Source organism: Lutra lutra, chromosome 11 (assembly GCF_902655055.1).
Source record: "Lutra lutra chromosome 11, mLutLut1.2, whole genome shotgun sequence".
Taxonomy (NCBI): Eukaryota; Metazoa; Chordata; class Mammalia; order Carnivora; family Mustelidae; genus Lutra; species Lutra lutra.
In genome coordinates this window covers 35,048,136-35,071,919 of record NC_062288.1, presented here as the reverse complement: position 1 = coordinate 35,071,919, position 23,784 = coordinate 35,048,136, and the positions used below count along the sequence as shown (strand labels likewise).

General features: G+C 38.2%; 1 protein-coding gene across 4 annotated transcripts in view; it reads right to left on the bottom strand.

Moving 5' to 3' along the window:
* Positions 1-23,784, bottom strand: part of CDK14 (cyclin dependent kinase 14) — a 592,901-nt gene that overhangs the window by 237,534 nt on the left and 331,583 nt on the right. For all 4 annotated transcript variants that reach the window (XM_047694487.1, XM_047694483.1, XM_047694484.1 and 1 more), the window contains one exon: positions 16,412-16,532. In XM_047694487.1, the coding sequence (XP_047550443.1) occupies positions 16,412-16,532 (121 nt within the window). The remainder of the gene's footprint in view (positions 1-16,411; positions 16,533-23,784) is intronic.

Here is a 23,784-nt window from a genome sequence, read left to right as displayed (position 1 = left end):
TATGCTAATCAGGTGGAGACCTTAGTAGAACACAGAATTCTGACTGACTAGGTCTGGGCTGAAGCCAGGATCTTCCATTTCTTTCTTTCTTTTATTATTATTGTTTATTTTTCAGAGAGGGAAAGAAAGTGAGAGAGTGTGTGGAGTGGGGGAGGTGCAGAGGAGAGGAGAGAGAGAATCTCAAGCAGGCTGCATACTCAGCATAGAGCCTGACTCGGGGATAGATCCCATAACCCTGAGATCATGACCTGAGCTAAAATCAAGAGTCAGATACCCAACCAACTGAGTTGCCCAGGCACCCTGAGATCTCGCATTTCTAACAAGCCTCCCAAAAGCAATGCAGATGCTGTTGGTCACAGGACCAGAAACTGAGGAACATGAATACAAAGGAATCTAGGTAATTCTGTTTTGAAAGGAGTTTTGTTTTGTTTTGTTTATCCGGGTTAATTTTCTGAATGCGTATTCAGGCTCCAGCCAAAGGAACAACAAAGAAACAGCAGACTGGTGAAGTAAATTAGATTAAATGCTAAACACAATCTGAATTTTACACACTGTGATGCAATACTAACTCAGAAAGGTTCCATATTAATTAACCTAATAGGTAATTTTATTTAGCCATGGTTCGCTGAAATGCACCATTACGCAATTAAAGCCAGTACGATCTGACATGCCAAGGTGGCCGTTTATTTATTTCACTTTTCTCTGTTGGAATGTATGTATTTGTAAAATGGACCAAAGAGTTTAATTCCCTAGGAGGTTAGCTTCTAAAAGATCAAAATTTAAAAAAAAAATTTTCTTTAACTTGTGAGAAAACTTATTACACATAACAGACGTGATCTTTTCATGTTGGCATCTGCAGTATTTGAAAAGTGAAAGATTAAAAAATTACACTCCACATGCCCTTGGTGACTATCGAAGGAACTGGATTGATTAAACTGTCACTCATCATTTACTGTGTGGGTTAGTGGTTCATTAGGCACAGATAGGCACGATATATCTTAGTCAAATACTTCTGTGGCGTACTTAGCTCTCAAGAAATGAAAACAAAACCCAATCAAACCTTAGACTGTGTATAAAAGCTTATCTCAGAAAATATTCAACCCAAAACAACAGACCTTTTATGTTATGTAAGGGGGACGCTAAGATTTATTCTTCAAATTGTGAAACAACTTAAAAAGTTGTACTTACAAATTAAACATATCAGGACAAAAATTAAACAAAAGCAAAGAATGAAGGACAGAAAATGAATGTAGTTCAGTAAAGCCGAGGCCCAGGGTGACCTGCTGCTAACCCAGAAGGAGAGAACAGATGGATGAGTGGAAGCCGCCTTCTCAGCGTCCACACCTGAAATAAGATTCAGGAGGAAGATCAAGAAGACCACCCACCTTACAGCAGCAATGGCATTAATGCTCCTATGTTACATACAATAATTCTTGCTCACATTTTAATATGCATATATCTAACTATGTATTTTAGTATATATGTTTCATTATACATATATTTTAGTACCTGTATATTTGTGTGTGTGTGTGTGTGTGTGCCGAATCATATGGCAGAACTGTATTTCTACTTTCTGGCTCAGTTACCTGAGCTAGACACTTGGGAATCCTCTGAAACCCTTGCCTTTCCTGTATTACTTTCATTCTATCATCAAGGTGCCATAACCTAACTATCCCTAAGTATTTCTCCATTTTGGTCTCCAACCACTTTCCCCCTCCCTCCGTTCCTTCCTTTCTCTCAACTGCTTTTTAAATTCCGTCCTTCTACTTTACCCACAAATATCAAGGTAGGTTACTTTTGTCCATGGCATGGCCTATGTGTCCTTTGACCCAATTCTGTCAACTTTGAAAGATGGGTTTGACCTTTCAGCCCAAGTGATTACTGCTGGATGACATTTTCCTTGACCTCCCTGCCTCTCCTCAACTAACCACCAAGGGTAAGTTTATGACCTTCATCTCTGAGCTGCCGGTGTACTAACTGTATACCTGCAGTTTAGCTTATCACACTGACTTTCTCTCTGCTCTTGAAAGCCTGGATGGGTTTTTCTTCTCTTTGTAAGCTCCAGGACTGGATCTAAAGTTTGGTACAAAGTAAGTGTTCAGGGGCACCTGGGTGGCTCAGTCGTTAGGCGTCTGCCTTTGGCTCAGGTCCTGGGATCGTGCCCCACATCGGGATCCCTGCTCAGCGGGTAGCCTGCTTCTCCCTGCCCCACTCTCCCTGCTTGTGTTCCATTTCTCACTGTGTCTCTCTGTTAAACAAATAAATATTTTTAAAAAATAGGTGTTCAGGGACGCCTGGATGGCTCAGTTGGTTAAGCAGCTGCCTTCGGCTCAGGTCATGATCCCAGCGTCCTGGGATCGAGTCCCACATCGGGCTCCTTGTTCTGTGGGGAGCCTGCTTCTCCCTCTGCCTCTGCCTGCCACTCTGTCTGCCTGTGCTCGCTCTCTCTCTCTCTCTCTTTCTGACAAATAAATAAATAAAATCTTTAAAAAAAAAAAGGTGTTCAATAAATATCCTTAAAATGAATGAATGAATGAATGAATGGATTGCATAAGCTTGTCTGAAGAGTGCACATAAGAAACTGCAGTAGAGACAAGAACTTGATTTTAGAACTATTATGATTATCATATTAAATGCAAAAAAAAAAATCAGTTCAGCAAAATATCTAAACCAAATTTCACCAAAATATCTAAACCCTAACTTCATTTGTAAGCTACTCTGAAGGAGTTCCAGCAGTCTCTATGGAAACCTCTGGTCGGCAGTGCAATTTCCTTGAATGCTAAAATCTAGAGCTGGAGGAATTTTAAAGAGTGTCTAAGACAATGTTTTGATTTTTGCATGTAAGGAAATTGCACTACATGTTTAAATGTCTTAGTTTCAGTCCCAGAACCTAAAAAGATGATTCTGAATCCTGGGCCAGTGATCTCTCCGTGATACCATACTGCCCCTCCCTAGTTAGATGTCTGGTGAGATGAAAAAAAGAAGAAACAGAGATGGCAAATTGGTTCTCATTACTGATGACACAAATGCTAACGAGGGTAAAAATAAAACAAAATCAAATCTTCAAAATTAAGGTGCAGGCAGAGAAAACAATAAAACTATCCTCAAAAACTAAAGTCTATCATTGTTTGCTCAGTGCAGATAAGATTGTTGTGGACGTTTAAAAATGTTTGAAAATTCAAAACCAACTCCCACAGATAAAGAAGACCCCAGAGATAAAATCTTAAGACAACAGCTTTGGGTTATATAGATAAGTGGGACTATTCGGACCAGGAATACCTTAGAAACTAGTCACAATTAACACAAAAACATAAATAGGTAAGGCCCTTACTGAGGGCTACGGTAAGGAAAAAAAAATGGAAGACTCAAAATATTGTATTGGATAGCAAAAAAAATAGTGTTTTCTTGTACTATGGAACAATACAGGAAGAAAGAAGTCCATATGATCAGTCATTTAAAATGCTACCAGTGAAAGCCTTCTCTAAGGAATAGCTGTAGACCACGCAGGACAAGAGAAAACAATTAATAAGCTTTGCACATCTTTATTTCTGTTTATATGACAGCTGATGCAGAACAAGGAAGTTATAAGACTTCTCCATGCAAATGTATTAATCCTCCTGTAATAATGTGAAATGAGGAATCAGGAAAAAAAACTGTTCATTAGTAATTCTCTTAAAGATCAAAGCAAATGACATTCTCAAATCTTTTTAGACAAGCCATATTTGTACATCATGAAGAGAAATCGCTGCTGAAACCTCCATATAAATTACTCTATTATTCTGTGGGGAGAATTCTGAATTTCATTCTGAAGGGTTTTCGGTTACTATGTTTAGTTCCAGTCATCACGTGGCGGAGCTGGACTCTGATGGACTATGGTTAAGAATGTTGGCGTGGGTACTCCTAAGATATATGACTGCACAGGTGCTATGTGACAGTAAAATATTTGACAACCATCTGATATTTTAGATAATATACGGAATATCTGAGGGCAAAGAGCCTTCCATTGGAAATCCACATTGTCCATTTTTTTTGTGAAGTCTGTGGGTTTCATGCAATATTCTCGAAGATGTTGCCCTGGAATGTGGCTAGGCAGACTAGACTATTTGGTAGCACTAGTGGGTGCTGCTTGAGGTCAAGAACCATGTCTTGGCGCCTGGGTGGCTCAGTGGTTAAGCCGCTGCCTTCGGCTCAGGTCATGATCTTAGGTCCTGGGATCGAGTCCCACATCGGGCTCTCTGCTCAGCGAGAAGCCTGCTTCCCTCTCTCTCTCTCTCTCTGCCTTCCTCTCCGTCTACTTGTGATCTCTCTGTGTCAAATAAATAAATAAAATCTTTAAAAAAAAAAAAAAAAAAGAACCAGGTCTTTTCATGCTTGAACCCCTGGATATTCTGTACCGTTTTGTTGAATGAATAAACAAATGAACAAAGATACTCCTACTGTGCAAGGGAGATCTTTGCGGGAAGGAGGCTGCCGTAGGATTCCAGAGGGTTTGTTTTGTTTTGTTTTGTGTCCCCTGTGCCACCACCAACAAGCTAATATGGTCAATATAACCAAGGACCTTCAGATTTGGGGGGGTGGGGGGGGGTTAAATTAGGCATAAAATAACAATATAACAAAAATATGAATTAATTTCACTGGGTTGCTAAAGCTCTGAAACCGTTTCTAAATTAAACATGTTAGGATTAAATGACAAATAGATAAAAATGTATATAGTTCATGTAATAAATTGTTAAAATTGTGGAGTTTACAGTAGGCTCTGAATATATTTCCTGTTTTCAGAGGCAAACATGGTACAAGCTAGCAATTGAGGAAGAACCACTGAATTATCAATGAGAAGAATATAAAGGCCTTGCCAAGCTAAGAAATTATGTAACATTTCATTCTTAGAATCTACTGTCTCTATGGAAATACAGAGAAATATAAATTGCCATAACAAACGATGACCAGCTCACACGTGTATAGGAAAAGAGGGAGCTGCTGAGACTTGGTTCCTGGTCACACCATACTTCAGCTCTGGGCCCATCTGAGGGTACATACATCCAATTCTCCAGCCCGGGACCTCAGGCATCTCATGCTGGGGTAAGGAACTGAACACCACCTCCCTGCCCTCTGCCTGTGTCTCCAGGCCCTGATGCACGGCTTGCCAAACCTCCAGTCCAAACCTCTCCTTTCCACTCCTGCCTTGCTTAGAGCCAGAAGGAATGAAGCTGGGGCATCCAGAGACTAGAGGAAGAGGAAAGCAGATGGGAGAGGCGGCGAGAGGGGTTCTGCATAGGCTGAGTGGCTCTCAGGGATGGAGGGCTGCTCAGATATCCCCTAGGGGAAACCTGAACAGAAGAGGAGGCAGCTGAGGGAGAGGACCCTGAGGTCTGGTTGCCCCCCCCTTTGGCCTTATTAGAGCAACAGAAATGGAGAACAGAGGACCAGGCTGCCAGCTGTCTGGCCTTAGCCATTCATGCCCTGACACCAAGCCCACCTCCTTGCCCTGCTTCCCAGCACTGGGCCATGGTTGCTGGGCCTGGCCTGAGTATTTTTTGGTATTTGTAAACATCTCAATGGAACAGTAAAGCATTTGTTGTTTGAAAAAAAAATACTAAGTGCCTGTTGTAACTATGGTTAAGTTTTATTTATTGTTTGTTATGTTTTTATTTTTCTTAAAGATTTATTTATTTATTTGACAGACAAAGATCACAAGTAGGCAGAGAGGCAGGCAGAGAGAGAGAGGAGGAAGCAGGCTCCCCGGTGAGCAGAGAGCCCGATGCGGGGCTTGATCCCAGGAACTGAGATCATGACCTGAGCCGAGGGCAGAGGCTTTAACCCACTGAGCCACCCAGGCACCCCTTGTTATGTTTTTTAAAGATTTTTTTGTTTATGCATTAGAGAGAGAGAGACAGAGAGAGAGAGAGGTCCTGTGAGACCATGAGCAAGGGGGAGTGTCAGAGAGAGAGGGAGAAGCAAACCCCCCCCCCCACTGAGCAGGGAACCCAATATGGGGTCTCATCCCAAGACCCTGGGATCACAACCTGAGCTGAAGACAGATGCTTAACAGACTGAGCCAACCAGGTGCTCCTGGTTTTATTTATTTTTTAATGGAATTTAGCAGGCTGATTTTTGTTATTTTAGTTGTTTGACTTTAATTCTTTTTCTACTTTTGTATCATTTTTTTAAATTCCCTAGTGACACCTTTTACCAATAAGAATCAAAGGACACTACATTTGAAGAACAAAACTGAAAAAAAAAATCTGAATTCCTGTCACATAATACAGTGTCTAAAATCAAAAAAGCCACTAGTAAATTTAAGTTACATTAATTCACACAGCAGATTACCAGTAAATGAAAATGTGGTTCTTAATTAAAGTATACTCCAGATAATGCAGTGTCCTGAGGAATTAATTTACAAGTGTCACAACACTATAGAAGTCCCTACTTCCATGAACAGTATGAAGCAGACATCCAAATCTCTTTACTAACCACATTCACACAATGATGTTTATACAAGCTCCTAGTTGTTCCACAGTTACATTTCCATTCAATCATTCTTTTCCTGTACACATCAATTAACAGTCCACCCTTTCACCTTTGCTGTATTAGAAACTTTATACTGACCGGAACATTTGTTGGAAGAGTTTTACTAACACTTTTGCTTGTGTTTATAGTAAGCTTATGCTGGATCCACACAGGCCACGGAGCCAAAGGACTGCTTTCTGCAGCCAATTCTTTAAATTCAATGTAAAATTTTTATCTTTTTTTTTTTTTAAAGATTTTATTTTTTTTTTTATTTATTTGACAGAGAGAAATCACAAGTAAGCAGAGAGGCAGGCAGAGAGAGAGGAGGAAGCAGGCTCCCTGCTGAGCAGAAAGCCCGATGTGGGGCTCGAACCCAGGACCGGGATCATGACCTGAGCCGAAGGCAGCGGCTTACCCACTGAGCCACCCAGGCGCCCCCCAATTTTTATCTTTTTAAAACTATCACTTCACATTCTATTCCCTTCATCACTACCTCCTCAAAAAGCATATAGCTTTCTCTTTGTTTGTTTTCATGACTAAAGTTGTCATTATGTCACAGTTTAAAATGCCGAACAGTTTAGTGGTAAGGATGACAAATATCCACTGTCACACTAAGTCCTGGCGGTCAAGACAATCCCTCCTGCACTGTGCTGTGTGATCGGCTCCCACCAATTAGCACCTACACTCACGTCCTGTGTCCAAAGCAAAATCACAAATTTCTACAGGGCAAGGGTCTTAGCAGGTCAATTGTCCCTAGTTAAACCACAAATGTTACATTCTCAAGAGTAGGACAATGGGCAAACTGTGCACAGACGCCCCCTCCTTCCCTAAAGTGACATAAATGTCCATTAAGGAATAAAATTTTAAGCTAGGATAAAATAAATAGATGAGGAAACACCAGTGGATGAGAGAGAATTTTTTCAGATGTGGATGAAGGTGTGGCAAATCTAGACTGACCACAGACAGTCACAACTTCAAGTTATAATCAGATTATTACTTAGGACAACTCAGTAAAAGCTCAGGACTAGGAGATACAGTTTCTAGAAAGCATGAAGATGACTCTGCAACAGAAATAGAGTGGAAACCTCGAAGTCTGTACAAAGCAAATGACCCGCAGGTGTTCTTCTGACCATCTTCCATCCCAACCCACCAGCAGGGCACCAAGTGTTTACTCTCTGTAGAACTTAAATCCAAAAGGCCTCAAACTGAGAATTAAGAGATCGGGGGAGGCACAGAGCTGAGAAAAAGGAAATTAAGTGGAAAATATGTTTACTGGCCTGTGTGACCATCAGCTCCCCTCTCCTGTCCTGCTTGAGGATGTTGGATGCCAGGAATCAGCATCTGAGGAAGAACAAAGACTAGGCTTTCAGACACTGACTCTATGTGTGCATCTCCAATGAAAAGTCTGGTTTTTTGACTGAACAATATATATAATAAACTGACCGGTTCAACTAGTGCTCCCTAGGTATACATACAGATTTATAGTGCCGTCGTTATAAACAGTAAAGTGGACAACCAAGGATTCCTCCCAACTCCATATTTAAGGAAAGCTTCCAACAGAAACCAGAGAAAAGGGAAATGGGCACTTAATATGGCAATTAAAATTTTTTAATAAAAGATGGAAAGTTTGGAAGATGAGAAGTTGTAAAATAAGAGAAAAAATGTTTTTTAAAATTGTGGATTAAGTTAGGAGCTTCAATATCAAACTATTACAGATTTTCCCAAAAGTGAAAACAGGGAAGATGGAAGGAAATAAATCATTTAAAAAATTCAGGAACTTTTCTAAGAACTATGTCTTCATACTGAAGAGAATCTACCCAGCACCAATGTTAAAAAAAAAAAAAAAAAGAAAAAAGCAACTAAAGGACATTATCATGAAATTTAAGAATATCAGGAATAGAAGAGTCTAATATTTTCCAGAGAAAAAGTATGAGGGGGGGCATACAAATGACTGTGAATAAGAAATAGAATCAGATTTCTCAGGTAACAATAGCAGAAGCTCTAAAAGAAATTAAGCAATGCATTCAAAATTCTGAGGGAGAGGAAAAACCTAATTATATACTCAGCCAAAGTTTATCAATCACGTGTGAGAGTGGAATAAAGACATTTGAGAAAACTAAGAATTTGAAAATTGTATCCCTAATACATTCTTTTGTATTAAAAAGAAAGAAGACATGGAATCCAGGAAATGGGGAATCTGGAACAAGTAAAGGTCCAGAAGGAAGATGAATCTAAATCAGAACAGACTTCAATAAGTTGATTACTTACAGAGGTGTAAGGGAACCAATAAGACATACTAAAACACTAGGAGTCTAGCAACAGCAGAACCCATTACCTGCCTTAGAACTAATAGCCATTATTAAAATGGCCTAGAATTAAAAAGGCCAAGTGTTAGTGGAATCTATTGACAGCTAGAGCCATGGAAGAAGGGTTTACTCACAGAAGTTATAGTTAGTCATTTCCAGAAATGTTGGCTAAAGAAAAGAATTAGGGAAGAATATTCAATCTCCTTCTCTTCCCTGACCATTGCCTGAACCCAGTTGGAAACCAGTAGCCAAGGTAGCTTGGAGGATGTACTTCCATAGGGGTTAGCCATCCAAGACACATGGCAGGGCACCAATGGGCAGAGCACAGATTTGGAGAGGAAAAAAAAACCATCTTAGGACCTACAACAATAGTAGAGGGGCAAATGGAAGTCACAACATGACAGATATTCAGCTCTGTTAAAGCAAGGAATCAGAGAGCTGAGAGAAAAGTTTCAAGGAAAAAGTTGGGGTAGGGAGATGTCAAGAAAATTAGATGGGATTGATAGATTTGCTGATATGTTTGAACATTTGGAAAGTATTTTTTCATATGTAATTGACAAATATTTTATACCTATAAATAATGAACAATAGAAGCAAAGACAAACTAATAAAAACCAGAGACAATCATGAAGTCCAGGAAAAGCAAAAAGGTTACAGAAGAAGGATACATAATCATGACTACTACTTAACTTACCATGAATAATATTTACATATGAATGTGTCAAAATACAGACTCTTTCCTGCGAGCATGAGGTGAAGGTGGAGTGGGGGAAGGGTAATGGGAGAAAATTAAATCCTCATCTACCGTAACACCTACTTAGCAGATAATGTCTAAAATAATAAATCAATAAATAGCAATATGAACAATTTCTTAAGACATATGGAGGGAGATACTAAGAGAGTTGAAAGTATTTGCTTCTTGGAAATAAGAGGGTTAAGTATGAGTGAGGCGGGAGATTACTATTTTTGCTATTATTACTGTTGTAATAATAATATGGCTATGAGTTATTGATTATACCTGAAATAGTTTTCTGATTTGGAAACTGAAGATAGGGACAGTTAAGGGATTTGGTCAACCAATATCACCCTCTAGGTTAGGAGTGGCAGAGACAGAACCTAATTTATGCTTCAAACGTGTTTTCCACTACAACTTTGCCTCTCCTTTACACAGCAAACCACTGCTAGTTAAGTGATTAAAGAACTCATTTCTGATTCCTACATGACCAAATATATAAATTAAAACAAAAAAGGTGCTAGTGTACATTCAATGTTCTCTAAATCTGGAGAACTTAATTTATGTATTTCCAAATTAAACACATACATACACACACAAAAGTAAGGTGAGAACATCCTTGGACAAAATTCCTAATTCTCTAGATACAAACAGTATGTTAATCTCCCTAAAATCAAATGTAGCATCTTCCATTTCTTTGATGTATCCTGTAGCACCCTTGGATGTAATACTTCAATAGAAACACAATATATTTGGTTTAACTGATTAATATATTAAGAGCTGATAAGAAAACTATTCTCAGCATTTGTGGAGTTTTAAATTTTCTAAGGGGTCTCACATTCAACCATCTTTTAGCTATTCTCACAAACCAATGAGGCAGCTGAATATACCAAGGGCTTTCCTAATATTGTGAAACTTAGTCGTGGTGATTAGCTCCTCAAAAATCATCTAAAAATCCATTTGTGGATAGCCATTAACTTTGTCAACTTTGATAAAAATAGGGAAATTTTTATTTTTAAAATAGTAGTGAAGACTACACGTAGTACCTCATTTTATATATTATTATTCAGTTAAATTACCACTTTTAAGTGACCGCACATATCCACTAAAAACACACATACACTATTTCTCTCATAAACATACACTGATGAACAAAGAGGGGATGTAAAAACCATAACCATGCTAAGCTTTTGATAGAAATTAGAGCTGGTCCCTTTGCACACCAAAGCCATTGCTAAATTCAACACTTTGGCAGCCACTCTATAATACCATAATAATCTAACATTTAAGACTTGTACTTTTGGAGATAATTCATCATTGAGAAATGTAATAGAAGTTTTCTGCTAGGAATCGTGAGTTTGCAGCCAGCAGTTTAGGTCTGAATTAAGCACTCAAATGCATTAAGGATCTTCTGACTACTAGTATTTAACAAATTATTGCTCTAGTGCTTTATGAGAAAGATGGCCACATGCCACACTTAAGTCTCTATTTTTCAGCTGTTGCCCTAGCAGAATAACTATTAACTTTCAAAAGTATCCTGGTATGGATGCTATACTACATGGTCTTCCTAATTTAAGGGACTCTAGTAGTAGAAATGGGCTCAGAAACTACGGTTGCCTCATGAGCTCAACTTTCAACCACCTAGATGCCTGTCTGACTATGCCCTGTTCTTTTGTTTTATTCTATTACATCATTAGTGGCTACATCAGTAAGTCACTGGGTCATGTATTACGTGAGCATGTATTATTTGAATTCTCAAGAGCTCTTAAAGAGCTGTTACCTTGGACAGTGACTGATTTGAATCCTCTTTGGTCTTATGAACCAATTAATAAGAAAATGTGTAAATAATGTTGACAGATAGATGACTTTATGTAGCTCCTGCACTCAAATTCTCCATTCTTATTACCATTCTTTTTAAATGTATACAGTTTTTTAAGATTTACTTATTTATTAGAGAGAGAGAAGGAGAAAGAGAGAGTAGTGGGGAGGGGCAGAGGCAGAGGGAGAGAGTCTTCAGTAGACTCCATACTGAGTATGGAGCCTGATGCAGGGCTCGATCTCAGGACCCTGAGATCATGATCTGAGCCAGGCACCCAACTGACTGTGCTACCCAGGTGCCCCATTACCATTCTTTCTAAAGTGGATTTCATTCATTTTAGTAGGAGTGGTAAATGAGTTATGGTGAGTTGGGAGAATACATGCCAGCATCAATACTGGTCTCGTGAAAATGGATTCAATCCAGTGACTCACATTTTAAGTTTATTTCAAAGAAATTTCTCCTTGAATAAAGTTACATGTAAAACCACATGACACAGAACACTGACATGAGTGGAGAAAGGCAGTCCATAAACCAGCTAAGTGAGAGTGAAAGCCACCTACTTTATTCGAAGCACATAAAGGATCCAAAATGACTCAGAGCATAACCTAAATTATAAAAATGGAATTTTACCATATTTGTGTTTCAGAATCACTTTATTGGTAAAACAAAAACAAATTTCTTAGAAATCATCTTAAGAAGAGATTATGTAAAGAAAGGGCTTTGCAGTGAGTTAGCCCTAAGTTTGCATGTTATCTCTAGTTACTAACTAAATGAACTTTACTATCTTACTTAGTCTCTCTGTGTTTTGTTTTGTTCCACCGTATCATGGTGCACTAGGATAGTAATTAACATGTAAAAGACAAAAATGCAGAATAGAAACTTAGAGTACAGTTTGTGTCCAATAAAATATCTATTACTGTTACTATTATGATTACTATTTCTTAGACTCAATTACTATTACTTCTGTCACTCAGTTACTCAAGACAGGACCTCATATAGAACAAATTTATCTTCAGGGTGGGCACTCTAGTAGAACTTCTTCATGATTCTCTCTCTTAAAACACTGGCAAACAAACTTGAGTCCAGGAAGTCCTTATTTTATTTCATAAATTTCCTTGGTTCAGGAGTAGTCATTAAGGATGATGGCAGAACTCCATACATTGCCAATATGTATGGTGATTAGTCTTATTTAATAAAAATCAATGCTAAATGGCCTTATAATACTCAATAAATAGGCAATTTCTTCTCTGATCTATGCAAAATCAATTTAGAGACAGACATTTTTCTATATATCAAGACTGGTATGGAAATTTTTTTCTAATCACCCAGCTGCTACAATGTTAAATAAATTAATTTTAATCTTAAATCAGAGATGTAATAGAGAAAAGGATGATTTAATATGCAATCTCATTACATTTGACAGGCTTATTTATAAATGATTTGCCCCACATTTTGACAAGCATAGTTAATATGTTAATTAGCTTTTTAAAAAGATGATGAAAGGAAGAGACGGGTGTGCTCTCGTTCTTCACACATTGTGTTGGGGAACACTGTCACTGATGCCACAAGGTAGAGCCACAGACATCGTGGCCCCAGAAGCACTGGGATGTTGATGAGATACTATTATTTATTAGCTACATTAGTCACCATATGTTAAAAATTAATCCCTTAAAATAATCCCAAGTGACCTTCTGCTTTAGAAAACAAATGCCACTCTAAACATGTTTATGAGCTTCTGTAAAGAAACCTAAAGCTTATTTACAGCAACAACATCTACGGCTACGGCGTAACTCCCCATGAGGGGAGGAACCACACAGATAAGCTGCTTTTCATGCTGGCACTTCTTATAATGTGATTCTCAGTCCTTCACAAGCCTTTTGGTTTAGAAGCTTAAAGATGATTTCCTATGCCTTGACTTTGAAAGAGTTATAAAATCCAAGAATTAAGAGAAGTTATACATGAGACAATGTCCAATTTGATTTCTCTGCTTAAATCCTCCTTCATGGAGGGAGACAAAAGTATCAAAACCTAGGCTTACTGCTGAGTTCTCGAACTGCACATTTGTTCCCACACTGCCACGGTGCTGGAGACCTAGAGCAGTAAATCATTGCACTGCGAGCTCTGATTTTCCATCACTTGCTGCCAATGTTAATGCATATGTGTCTTCATTAATATTTTTATTGCCTCTGGCTATTTAAACAGAAAACTGGGAAATGTAACACTGTGTAGGGATCGTTAGGTTTTAGTTACTACCCTACTGCCCCAGGATGGTAAATGAACTGTAAAAATAGCCTGAACCCACTTCCACCTGCCTCCCCGCTATTGTCTGTGCATTCATTTTTGCACTTCTCTTTGGTGCAGCTGAGCCATGACTCAATTACAGTCCCATGTCTCGTTCTGTGAATACCCAGCATCGATGTCATTGATTATGCAAAAATCAGTGCCCTGTGAACTTCTCTCTAACTGGAAAAATATATACATTTTCTAGGACTTACAGAATAATAACAAAATGGCTTTTAGAAAATGGCTTGGAATGAAATTACAGTCAGAATGACAGCCATAGCATAGACATAACTCAGATTTTAGGGCTTGAAAATGGAAAGCCAATAAGCATGGGAACTGCTCAAACACAACACATTTACTATTTGGTTTTGGCAATGAATAACCTTGGCATGCAGACAAAAGGGCATTCGGGGTCTTCTATTTTGTATCACTTTTCCTCCCTTCCACTTAAATAACAGTCGTCTTCTTATGCTTCATTATGTCTCTGTTTAAAGCAAATTGGCAGAAAGAACCCAAGCCTTCTTCAAGAGGATGAACACACACACACACACACACACACACACCACGTGCATGTGCAGACGCATGTGAAAGAAAAAAAGGGTGGGTGGGTAGAAATCAAATACCATGTATCAGAAACAGACATATCAGCAAGTCATAATCCATGTGGTTCTTTCTACTTTAAAGAGCACTTTTAAAGGTTTGGAAAAAATTAGCCATTAGTGTATAAAACAGCTTCTTCCGATTATGAGTGTAGAGACTTAACTGGACCGCCAAGCACTAAGACGAAACTGGCTCCAAGCCACAAATACTTCCAAACTATGTTCTATTAGCAGAGTCCTTAACTGACCTCATTGAAAGGCAACCTAGAATTTTCATACTCAAAAAATTAAAACATTCCATAACTCAAGAATATTAACTAATGATTATTTGTATAGCCGACTCTCAACTGTAAGACAGGAACACCAAAGGGAATGAGAAACACAGTAACTGATATCCTGATAACTGACGGTTATTTCCAACCTTTTCCTCCATTATGACTAATGATCAAAATACTTCTTTTGCCCAAGCCTCTGCCTAGTCTTGGGGAAAAAAATTTTGTACAAACAACCATCCTAAAAGAAAAAAAAAAAAAATGTGATGAAAAAATGAATTGGCTCAGCTTCTTAATGATAGATGGTCATCTTTATTCTCAGTGTTTTGGAATATGCATTAACTTGGTATTAAATTTATTATGAGGCATTACAAAATTTATGACCACAGATTTTAGGCTGTTTAGTGACCCAGATTCTTTTACAGCTCTATTGAAAGCTACAGATCTACACCCCATAAAAATAAATATATCCATGTGTACATAAAATGTTGCATATATTTTCAGTGGCTTCACAGATTCTGAAATCCTAATGGGCTGTGGGGGAGGGGAGGGTTCCGGGGGTGGGGGAGGGGAGGGGTTGCTGGAGCCTAAATTAAGAAAATCTACACTGTGCCCTACATCACAAGGAACTTGATTGTTTTCTTACTGTAAAATGTTTGGATCAAAAACATCAGGAAAGATGCCAGGCCTCATTACAGCCTAATTTACTAAAAGCCAAGATTACTGAGGGAAAAACAGTGAAGTAAGCACACGGCAGGAAGATAAACAACGCACGCTGAAGTTTTATAGAGGTCATAAACGTTGTAAGAACATGTAACTGAATTTCATACACGGGGGCATAACCATTCATGGAAGATGATTCCTATGATAGAACAGCACAAGTGCAATGTGAATTGTTTTACTTTGAACACAACCCTGAGTCTAGAAAGGGGATTTTTCTATTACTAGAGGACATTTTCAAGTCTTTAGAAGACTTTCCTGAGTACTAAAAGTAAGATTATTCTCTTATTTGATAATCTGATTTAGATCACATTAGATTAGAAACTCATTATACTTTATACTTCAAGATTTTTAAAAATTATTTATTTGAGAGAGAGAGAGAGAGAGAGAGAAAGAGAGAGAGAGAGCACAAGTGGGAGGGGCAGAGGGAGAAAAAGAAGCAGACTCCTCACTGAGCAGCAAGCCCGTCACAAGGCTTGATCCCAGGACCCTGGGATCATGATCTAAGCCAAAGGCAGACTTTTAACCCACTGAGCCACCCAGGCACTCTGGGAACTCATTATCCCTTATAAATAATAATTATGCATTAAATCTTGTCAGTCTTTGAGCCTCCTAAACAGGTTTTTAAGTTTTGCTAAACCACCATGTGAAACTGAGACTCTATTGAAATTTAACTTATGTGATATTTTAAAAAAGTAGTTGTTTTGTTTCATTTGGGATGATTTGTACCAAGTTCTCAAGAGTGTACTACACCACATCTGGTGACTAACAGTTACACCAAATTTTTAGACTACTTAATCTGAGCTTTGTTGTTGACTGGAAACATGCTTCCTACTATTTCCAATCCACGCTGCTGTTTGGAGATACATGCCTCCTTGTTACAAAACACAGCTACGAATTAAGACCCTCAGGGAGAAAAATTGCTGTACTGACAGAAAAATATCTCTGCCCCTGTCCATCAAGAACGATTACCAGACACCATGTGCAAGGGAGCCTCTGATTAGGGAATATTCCCAATCATGTTTTTAAAAAAAAATCCCGCAATCCTGCCACACACAGGCAAACACTCCTGAACCATTAATCTTCATTCAAACTGTTAGAATGTTTGTCTAGGCATGACCCAGACCGCGCATTATGGATAAATTAGCTAGAGTAAATTTTCCATTTCTCACCACATGTCAAGGCAGGTAGAATATTCTGTCGAGCCCAGGAGGACATCTGGAGGTCTGTACCACAAGGTAACTACTTCATTGGAGTATGTGTGGCTAGGGACAGATTTTGCTCTTGCAAGACCTGTAGATTAAAGGAAACACAAAGAAGTTTAATAGGCATTAATAGGACAAGGAAATTTTAATTTGAAAGCTCACAGTTTTAAAAGGTCAAACATGACACTGCAGTACAGAATCACAAATGCAATGTTGAGATTACTAGAAAGGCTGGGGAAAGTATATGGCCGCCTACCTGTTTCAAATAATGTTAATAACCAATAATCACTTCTATTTCCTAATCAAGCATCATAAATCTGATAAAATTCCAGAAAAGTTTCAAACAAACAATTCGTAAACTATTAGACGTTACTCAGAAGCTTAGAAATCTCCTGGACTTTCCGAAGGAAGTTTTATGGAACCCTAGTTCTATGGGTTTTAAGTAAGTATTTTGAGAAAAGATTCCAATGTCAAATAATGTTGGGAAAAGATGGTTTAAAAAGCTAAAACAGGGGGCGCCTGGGTGGCTCAGTGGGTTAAGCCGCTGCCTTCGGCTCAGGTCATGATCTCAGAGTCCTGGGATAGAGCCCCGCATCAGGCTCTCTGCTCAGCAGGGAGCCTGCTTCCTCCTCTCTCTCTGCCTGCCTCTCTGCCTGCTTGTGATCTCTCTGTCAAGTAAATAAATAAAATCTTTAAAAAAAAAAAAAAAGCTAAAACAGGTCTTCATACTGTGAGGCTTCTTAGTGCCCTTCATTTTTCTAATATGCATTATGAATCTGAAAGAAGAGAATATGATGTTTTTATCAAAGGGCTGTCCCAAAAGTACTTTTTCTTTCAGTGGTCTGTCAAATACTTACTGGAAAATGGTCAGGAAACTCTATTTGAAAACCACCTAAATAAATAACTATAAAGGAAGAGTTAAATTTGGAACATAGAGATGATGAGATGCCATAGGGTAAATTAAATGTTTTCTAAGAACTTTAAAAATGAGAAAATGGTCACAGTAATATGTTAAGTGAAGAGTTATGTTCCGTTTGACCGCATAACAGTAAGTACTTTAGCATAGAAAAAAGACTGGCAGGAACTATTTGAATGTCTTCAGTGGTTAGCTCTGGAAAATGGGATTATCCAGTTTTGGGTTTTTCTTTTGTTGCTGTTGTTGTTTTGGGGAGGGGTGCAGAAGAAGAGGGAGAGAGAGAGTCTTAAGAAGGCTCCACGCCCAGCATGAGCATGATGCAGGGCTTGATCTCATGACCCTGAGATCACGATCTGAGCCAAAATAAAAACTTGGATGGATTTTTTTTTTCTTTACTAAATTCAACTTTTCAAGGTTTTTTTTATCCCCCAGGTTTTCTACAATGAATATGTAACTCCTTTTAAAAATCACAAAATCTGTAGATGTCTTTTTTCAAAAGAAAAAAAAAATCCATATGATAGCTTTCTGTATGGGCATGTTCATTAATAACAAGTGAAAATCGTTATTTATGAGGTTTTTATTGTGAGGCTCAAAGCACATATAACATTTTTTAATAAATGTACCATAACACATTCATTTTAATGTTGATTATTTATATTTTTATGTACTATTTAGGAACATGATTTTTCTGCTGTTTATTAAACACTGGATACTCCCTTTACTGTATTATATGAAAATGCTAAAATTAATAGGACAGCTGACAAGACTAATAATCTCTAATTAATTAAACTATGGTTATAGTAACTCAATTTTTTCTACAATTCAGTTTTATGATAATACAATGGTATTATATTGGGGTGCCTGGGTGGCTCAGTCCTTAGGCATCTGCCTTCAGCTCAGGTCATGATCTCGGGGTCCTGGGATCTAGCCCCACAATGGCTCCCTGCTTGGCGGGAGGCCTGCTTCTCCCTCTCCCACTTCTTCTGCTTGTGTTCCCTCTCTCGCTGTGTCTCTCTTTGTCAAAAAATAAATAAAATCTTAAAAAATATATAATGGCATATTATAAATTGGTTGATGTAAGTATTCAATATTAAAACATACAGACTATACACAAACATACATACATATATATATGGTACCCAACTTTTCTGCACATGAATGGAACAACTATTTTTTAAAAAAATATTTTATTTATTTATTTGACAGAGACAGCAAGAGAGGGAATACAAGCAGGGGGAGGGGGAGAGGGAGAAGCAGGCACCCCGCTGAGCAGGGAGCCCAATGCAGGGCTTGATCCCAGGACCCCGGGATCATGACCTGAGCCAAAGGCAGATGCTTAATGAGTGAGCCACCCAAGTGCCCCGGAACAACTACTTTTAATAACAGATTTCCATAGTAACCTCCACTTTTCTCTACAAAGTTTTAACCTACCTAAATTCAGGTAAAACTGCACAAGAGATAGGACAATTAGATGGTAAAGTGTTTCCAGAATTTAATAATCCCATCAAAAGATTTAGTTCCTCAAATGAGCACGTTTCTATACAGAGACCATAGAGCTAAGAACAAGTCCTTGAAATAGGTTCTGACTTGTTCCATATGCTCTCGTCAAGTGAAATGGGATGCCAAAAACATTGAGGCTGGATCCCTCGGTTCCTCTAATACCCTCCTGAGAGAAAACTAGGCTAGAAGGAGAGAATGAAAAAACTGAGATCTTCTTTGACAGTTCAGAAGACCAGGCTAATTAAAGAAACCTGTGGTATTTCCAGGTTGGTTTTTCTGTTTTTGTTTTTGTTTTTTGGTATTTCCAGTTTTAAAGAGAGAACAAGACCTCAAAATAACCTAGAAACAGTATAAATCTAAATAATTATATGATTTCAGGTCAAGTATGTTTACTCTAAATATAAGTTTGTAAAAGTGGTTAAATATGAAAAACATAAAAAGGCAAAGTTCTTTGTTTCCATTATTCTCCCCCTTCTCACAAGTTTAGGTCAAGCACTACCCAAACACCACTGACATGGGTCATGTAGCTCCCAAATCAAGAGTGAAAATGAGCTTGTAATATCTAACTTTTTAAGGTGTTAAGTTTTTAAAAATGGTCTGTATGTTAATGTGTCATATTGAAGAATCTTACTATATTTTAAAGATACACTCCTCTGCATTGCTTGAGAAAACCTCTTCTACCCCCTCACTTTAATATAGTCAATTTAGACATTTTCTTGTGGAAGGTGTCTTGTAATGGTGATAAACAAAAGGCTTTCATCTTAAAAATATGTCTGTTCAGTTAAAAAGATATACAGATCCCAAAATTTTTCAGGGAGGGAACATATTATTAAAACAAAGAATAGGGGCACCTGGCTGGCTCAGTGGGTTAGCCTCTGACTTCAGCTCAGGTCATGATCCCAGGGTCCTGGGATCGAGCCCCGCATCAGGCTCTCTGCTCAGCAGGGAGCCTGCTTCCTCCTCTCTCTGCCTGCTTCTCTGCCTATTTGTGATCTTTGTCTGTCAAATAAATAAATAAAATCTTAAAAAAAAAAGGTATACCCTGAAGTAGGAATATATAACAATATTTTTAATAAATATTTTTGGTAAAGATATTGCCATGTATTTACAGTCATGCATCAAAACACACTTACTCATGCAGAATATATTAAACTGCATCCTCCAGCTGAAGGAAAAACTGTAGGACAGGATTAATTAGCACAGCATGTGTGAAAGCTTTCTTACTCTGTTCCCTGTCAGTTGCTATGGTTACACTACAGGAAGAGAGCTACACCACCTTTTAAAAAGGATGAAGTTCATGGGTTATTATCAAAACTTCTTATATTATGTTTAGTTTGAATTAAAAGTCAAAAAGCAAAGTGTAATGCTCAACAGATGAGTACAGGTTATTTGCACAATACCACTTTAGCTGAGTGTGTTCGTACGAAAGGGTGCATGTTCCTATGGGCACTTAAAATGGCTTACAGAACAATCCAGAGTATCCCACTTTAACATGTTACCATTTCCAACTCATGTTCTCATGAGTTTACTCTCCCTAGAGGAGAGTAAAAGTCCTGCTGTTCAAAGCCTACTGCCAGTTATTCAAAGTTAACCTTGATACCAGCTAGCACAGAAGAATCTTAGACTTCCAGACGAGTTAAACTTTATAATTAGCTTCTTACCCAATGAAAGAATCCCTTTACATTATCTCTGTAAGATGGTGATCCAACATCGGCTACCACCCTGAGCCTGGTTTTACCCTCTGGCAGGGGCACAAAATAAATCGTGTAATAATGCTTCCAAAATTTGACCTAAACAGACTAGTTGGTTAGCATCAACCAATGGACACCCTTCAGGCCTTACCTTACAGTTCTGAAAGCTGTAATGGACACTGCTGGCTACTCCCCTTCTTTTAAACTTACTCCTTTGATTTCTCAGATAGGGAGTGGCTTGGTCTCCTGGGACCTTCCCCCATCTGCTCCTTAACTGCTGGTTTTGTGGAGGATTATCAAGTCAAACCACTGCTTTCACAAATATGTATAACGAACGGTGGCTAATACCATGTTTTGATGTCATCCACAGGTGATTTCTCATGACACCTAATCTCCAACTCACATCTGTCACAGGTTTCAGATCTGGAATTATCCCATTCCTCACTAGGCATAGGCATAAAGATATCCTATGGGCACTCGACATGACCCCAACCACATGTGCCTACAGCCATCTGCATGTCAATACAGGAAATGTGCCATGAGTCCAGGAGTAAATGCCTTTCACTAGTAAACTGTTTCAGTTTCCAAAAATAGGAAACTTCCTCTTAGCTGTATATAGATACATGTTAGATTTCATATTCCGTGTACACTGCACACCTCATTACTCTTTCAAATTCCAATGCATCCCTTGTGCATGTCGTAAGATTGGCTAGGGATTGAGTAGCCTCTAATTTTATGAAGAAAGTTGCTAAACCTAGGACAGGGTTTCAAGAATGATAACTCCCCATGTCTCTGCTCAATTCTTTGACCAAAGAATTGAGAAAGAACTGATAACAATGACTCGTTTCTTTCTAATTAAGTGGAATAATGACAAAAGATAGATGAACTTGCAAATATCAACTGAAATATGCTATAAAGGCATAGGTTCCACCATTTCCCGGAGGATGTGCCACTCTTTTGTGTCTGTCAGTAGTTTTGTTTTTATATTACAGCAACTCCCACATGTCTTTCTCAGTTTACCTCATTCCCCAAACTAAACAATCAGAAAAAGAGTGTCTTGCTCTTAATCACAAAATCAGTATTTCTAGGAGAGCAGTTCCTTTCTTCACAACTTGATTCCAAACAGACACGAAACACCTCGGTAATATTTTACCATCTGGCAGTTAGGCTGGAAAGGAAAAGACTTCTCTATTCCATGAGCCAGTCCATAGAATAAGGGCAGAGGGAGGCATATATATATATTATATATATATATATATATAATATATATATAATATAGGCATATATAGGCATATATGTGCCTATACACACACACACACATACATATATACATATATTTTTTTTCATTTTCCATAGTCTTGGGAATGGGTCAGAAATATCTTTTTTCATATAAATTTTTTTTAAGATTTTATTTAAGATTTTATTTATTTATTTGACAGAGAGAGATCACAAGAAGGCAGAGAAGCAGGCAGAGAGAGAGAGAGGGAAGCAGGCTCCCCGCGGAGCAGAGAGCCCGATGCGGGGCTCGATCCCAGGACCCTGGGATCATGACCTGAGCTGAAGGCAGAGGCTTTAACCCACTGAGCCACCCAGGTGCCCCTTTTACATATAAATTTTTAATGGAGTCCCCTTCCTCCTAGAGGATTTATATTAATATCTTGTGATGTGCTAAAGCAGTCTGAAAATTCTTTACTGCTGCTCCTAGAATGTATCCATCAACAACCATCACACAAAACAAAAATTATTTTCTTCTGGCGTCCTCCAGAGTTCTGGCTTCAACCTCTTCCCTTTGTACTCGACGACATTTCTTGGGTGATATTATTTACTCCCATGGCTTTAGTTACTCTCTGTAAGCTAATGATCCCAAATAAATACCTCTAGCATCAATCTTTCCCTAAAACTTCAGATTTCTATTAAAAAAACTCCACTTCATCTTACATGGGTATCACAAACATTTTTCCTGCCCTTAATTCTCCAACTAATGTTTTCTCTTCCCGTGTTCTAGAACTCACCATTCAACATCAGCATCCATCCATTCACCAAAACCAGAGGGCTCATTTCATTGTAGGCTCCCTCCATTTACAAAATTACAAAATTCAACAGATTTTACTTTGTAATTTCCCTCTTCTCTTCCTCCTGAGGTACTCCTCATGTCTTGCTGGATTGTTACACTAACCTCAAGTCTGTTCATGGCAAAACTTATCAATTTCAAAATACATCCTAGACAATAATGACCTACACTTGTTGAAATTAATTTAACTGAAAACTAAAATTTGGTTGAAATATTCTTTAATGTGAAAAATAATAAAAGACTTCAATGCTCAATCTTTCTCTATAAGCACTATGAAAGCTGGATTTTTCCAATCCCCTTGGCCCATTTTTGCCATCACAGGAAGCAGGAAATGTGGATATTTGAGGGTACTTTCATATATATATATATTTTAAAGGTTTTATTTATTTATTTATTTATTTGACAGACAGAGATCACAAGTAGGCAGAGAGGTAGGCAGAGAGAGAGGGGGAAGCAGGCTTCCTGCTGAGCAGAGAGCCCGATGTGGGGCTCGAACCCAAGACCCTGAGATCATGACCTGAGCTGAAGGCAGAGGCTTCAACCCACTGAGCCACCCAGGCGCCCCTACTTTCATATATTTAATATCACATGGTATTGCTTAAAGTGGAAAAAAAAGTTTTGGAATTACAATTCTTTCCTTTGATGAAACATCTTTGTTTTCCTTTCCATTCAGATTTCTATTTTAACAGAAGCTAGTCTTTGCAGGATTCCAAAATCCCTTAAGAATGTTTTGATTGGCAACTCTTAGAGTCTTTCAACTGAATAATAATATTCTTTGAAGATAAATTCTAATAAAATGAAATTAAGTGCAGAAGACATTTAAAGATATTAAGGCAGTATTTTATTTTGCTCTGATTTTATTTACTTATCTTTGAATTTTTAAAGTTAATAAGTTATGCCTAATTACTATCTATCCTAAAGGGCACAGATTTTCTTAATCTGCATTTTAAATAACAGAAACAATCATAATATCTTAATATAGGCATTCTAAAAAGAAAGAAAATATTCAGAGATGCCTGGATGGCTCAATTGGTTAAGGTCTGCCTTTGGCTCAGGTCATGATCTCAGGGCCCTGGATCAAGGTGTCCAGCTCCCTGCTCAGTGGGGAGTCTCTCTCCCTCTGTCGCTGCTGCTCCCCACTGCTCGTGCTCTCTCTCTTGCT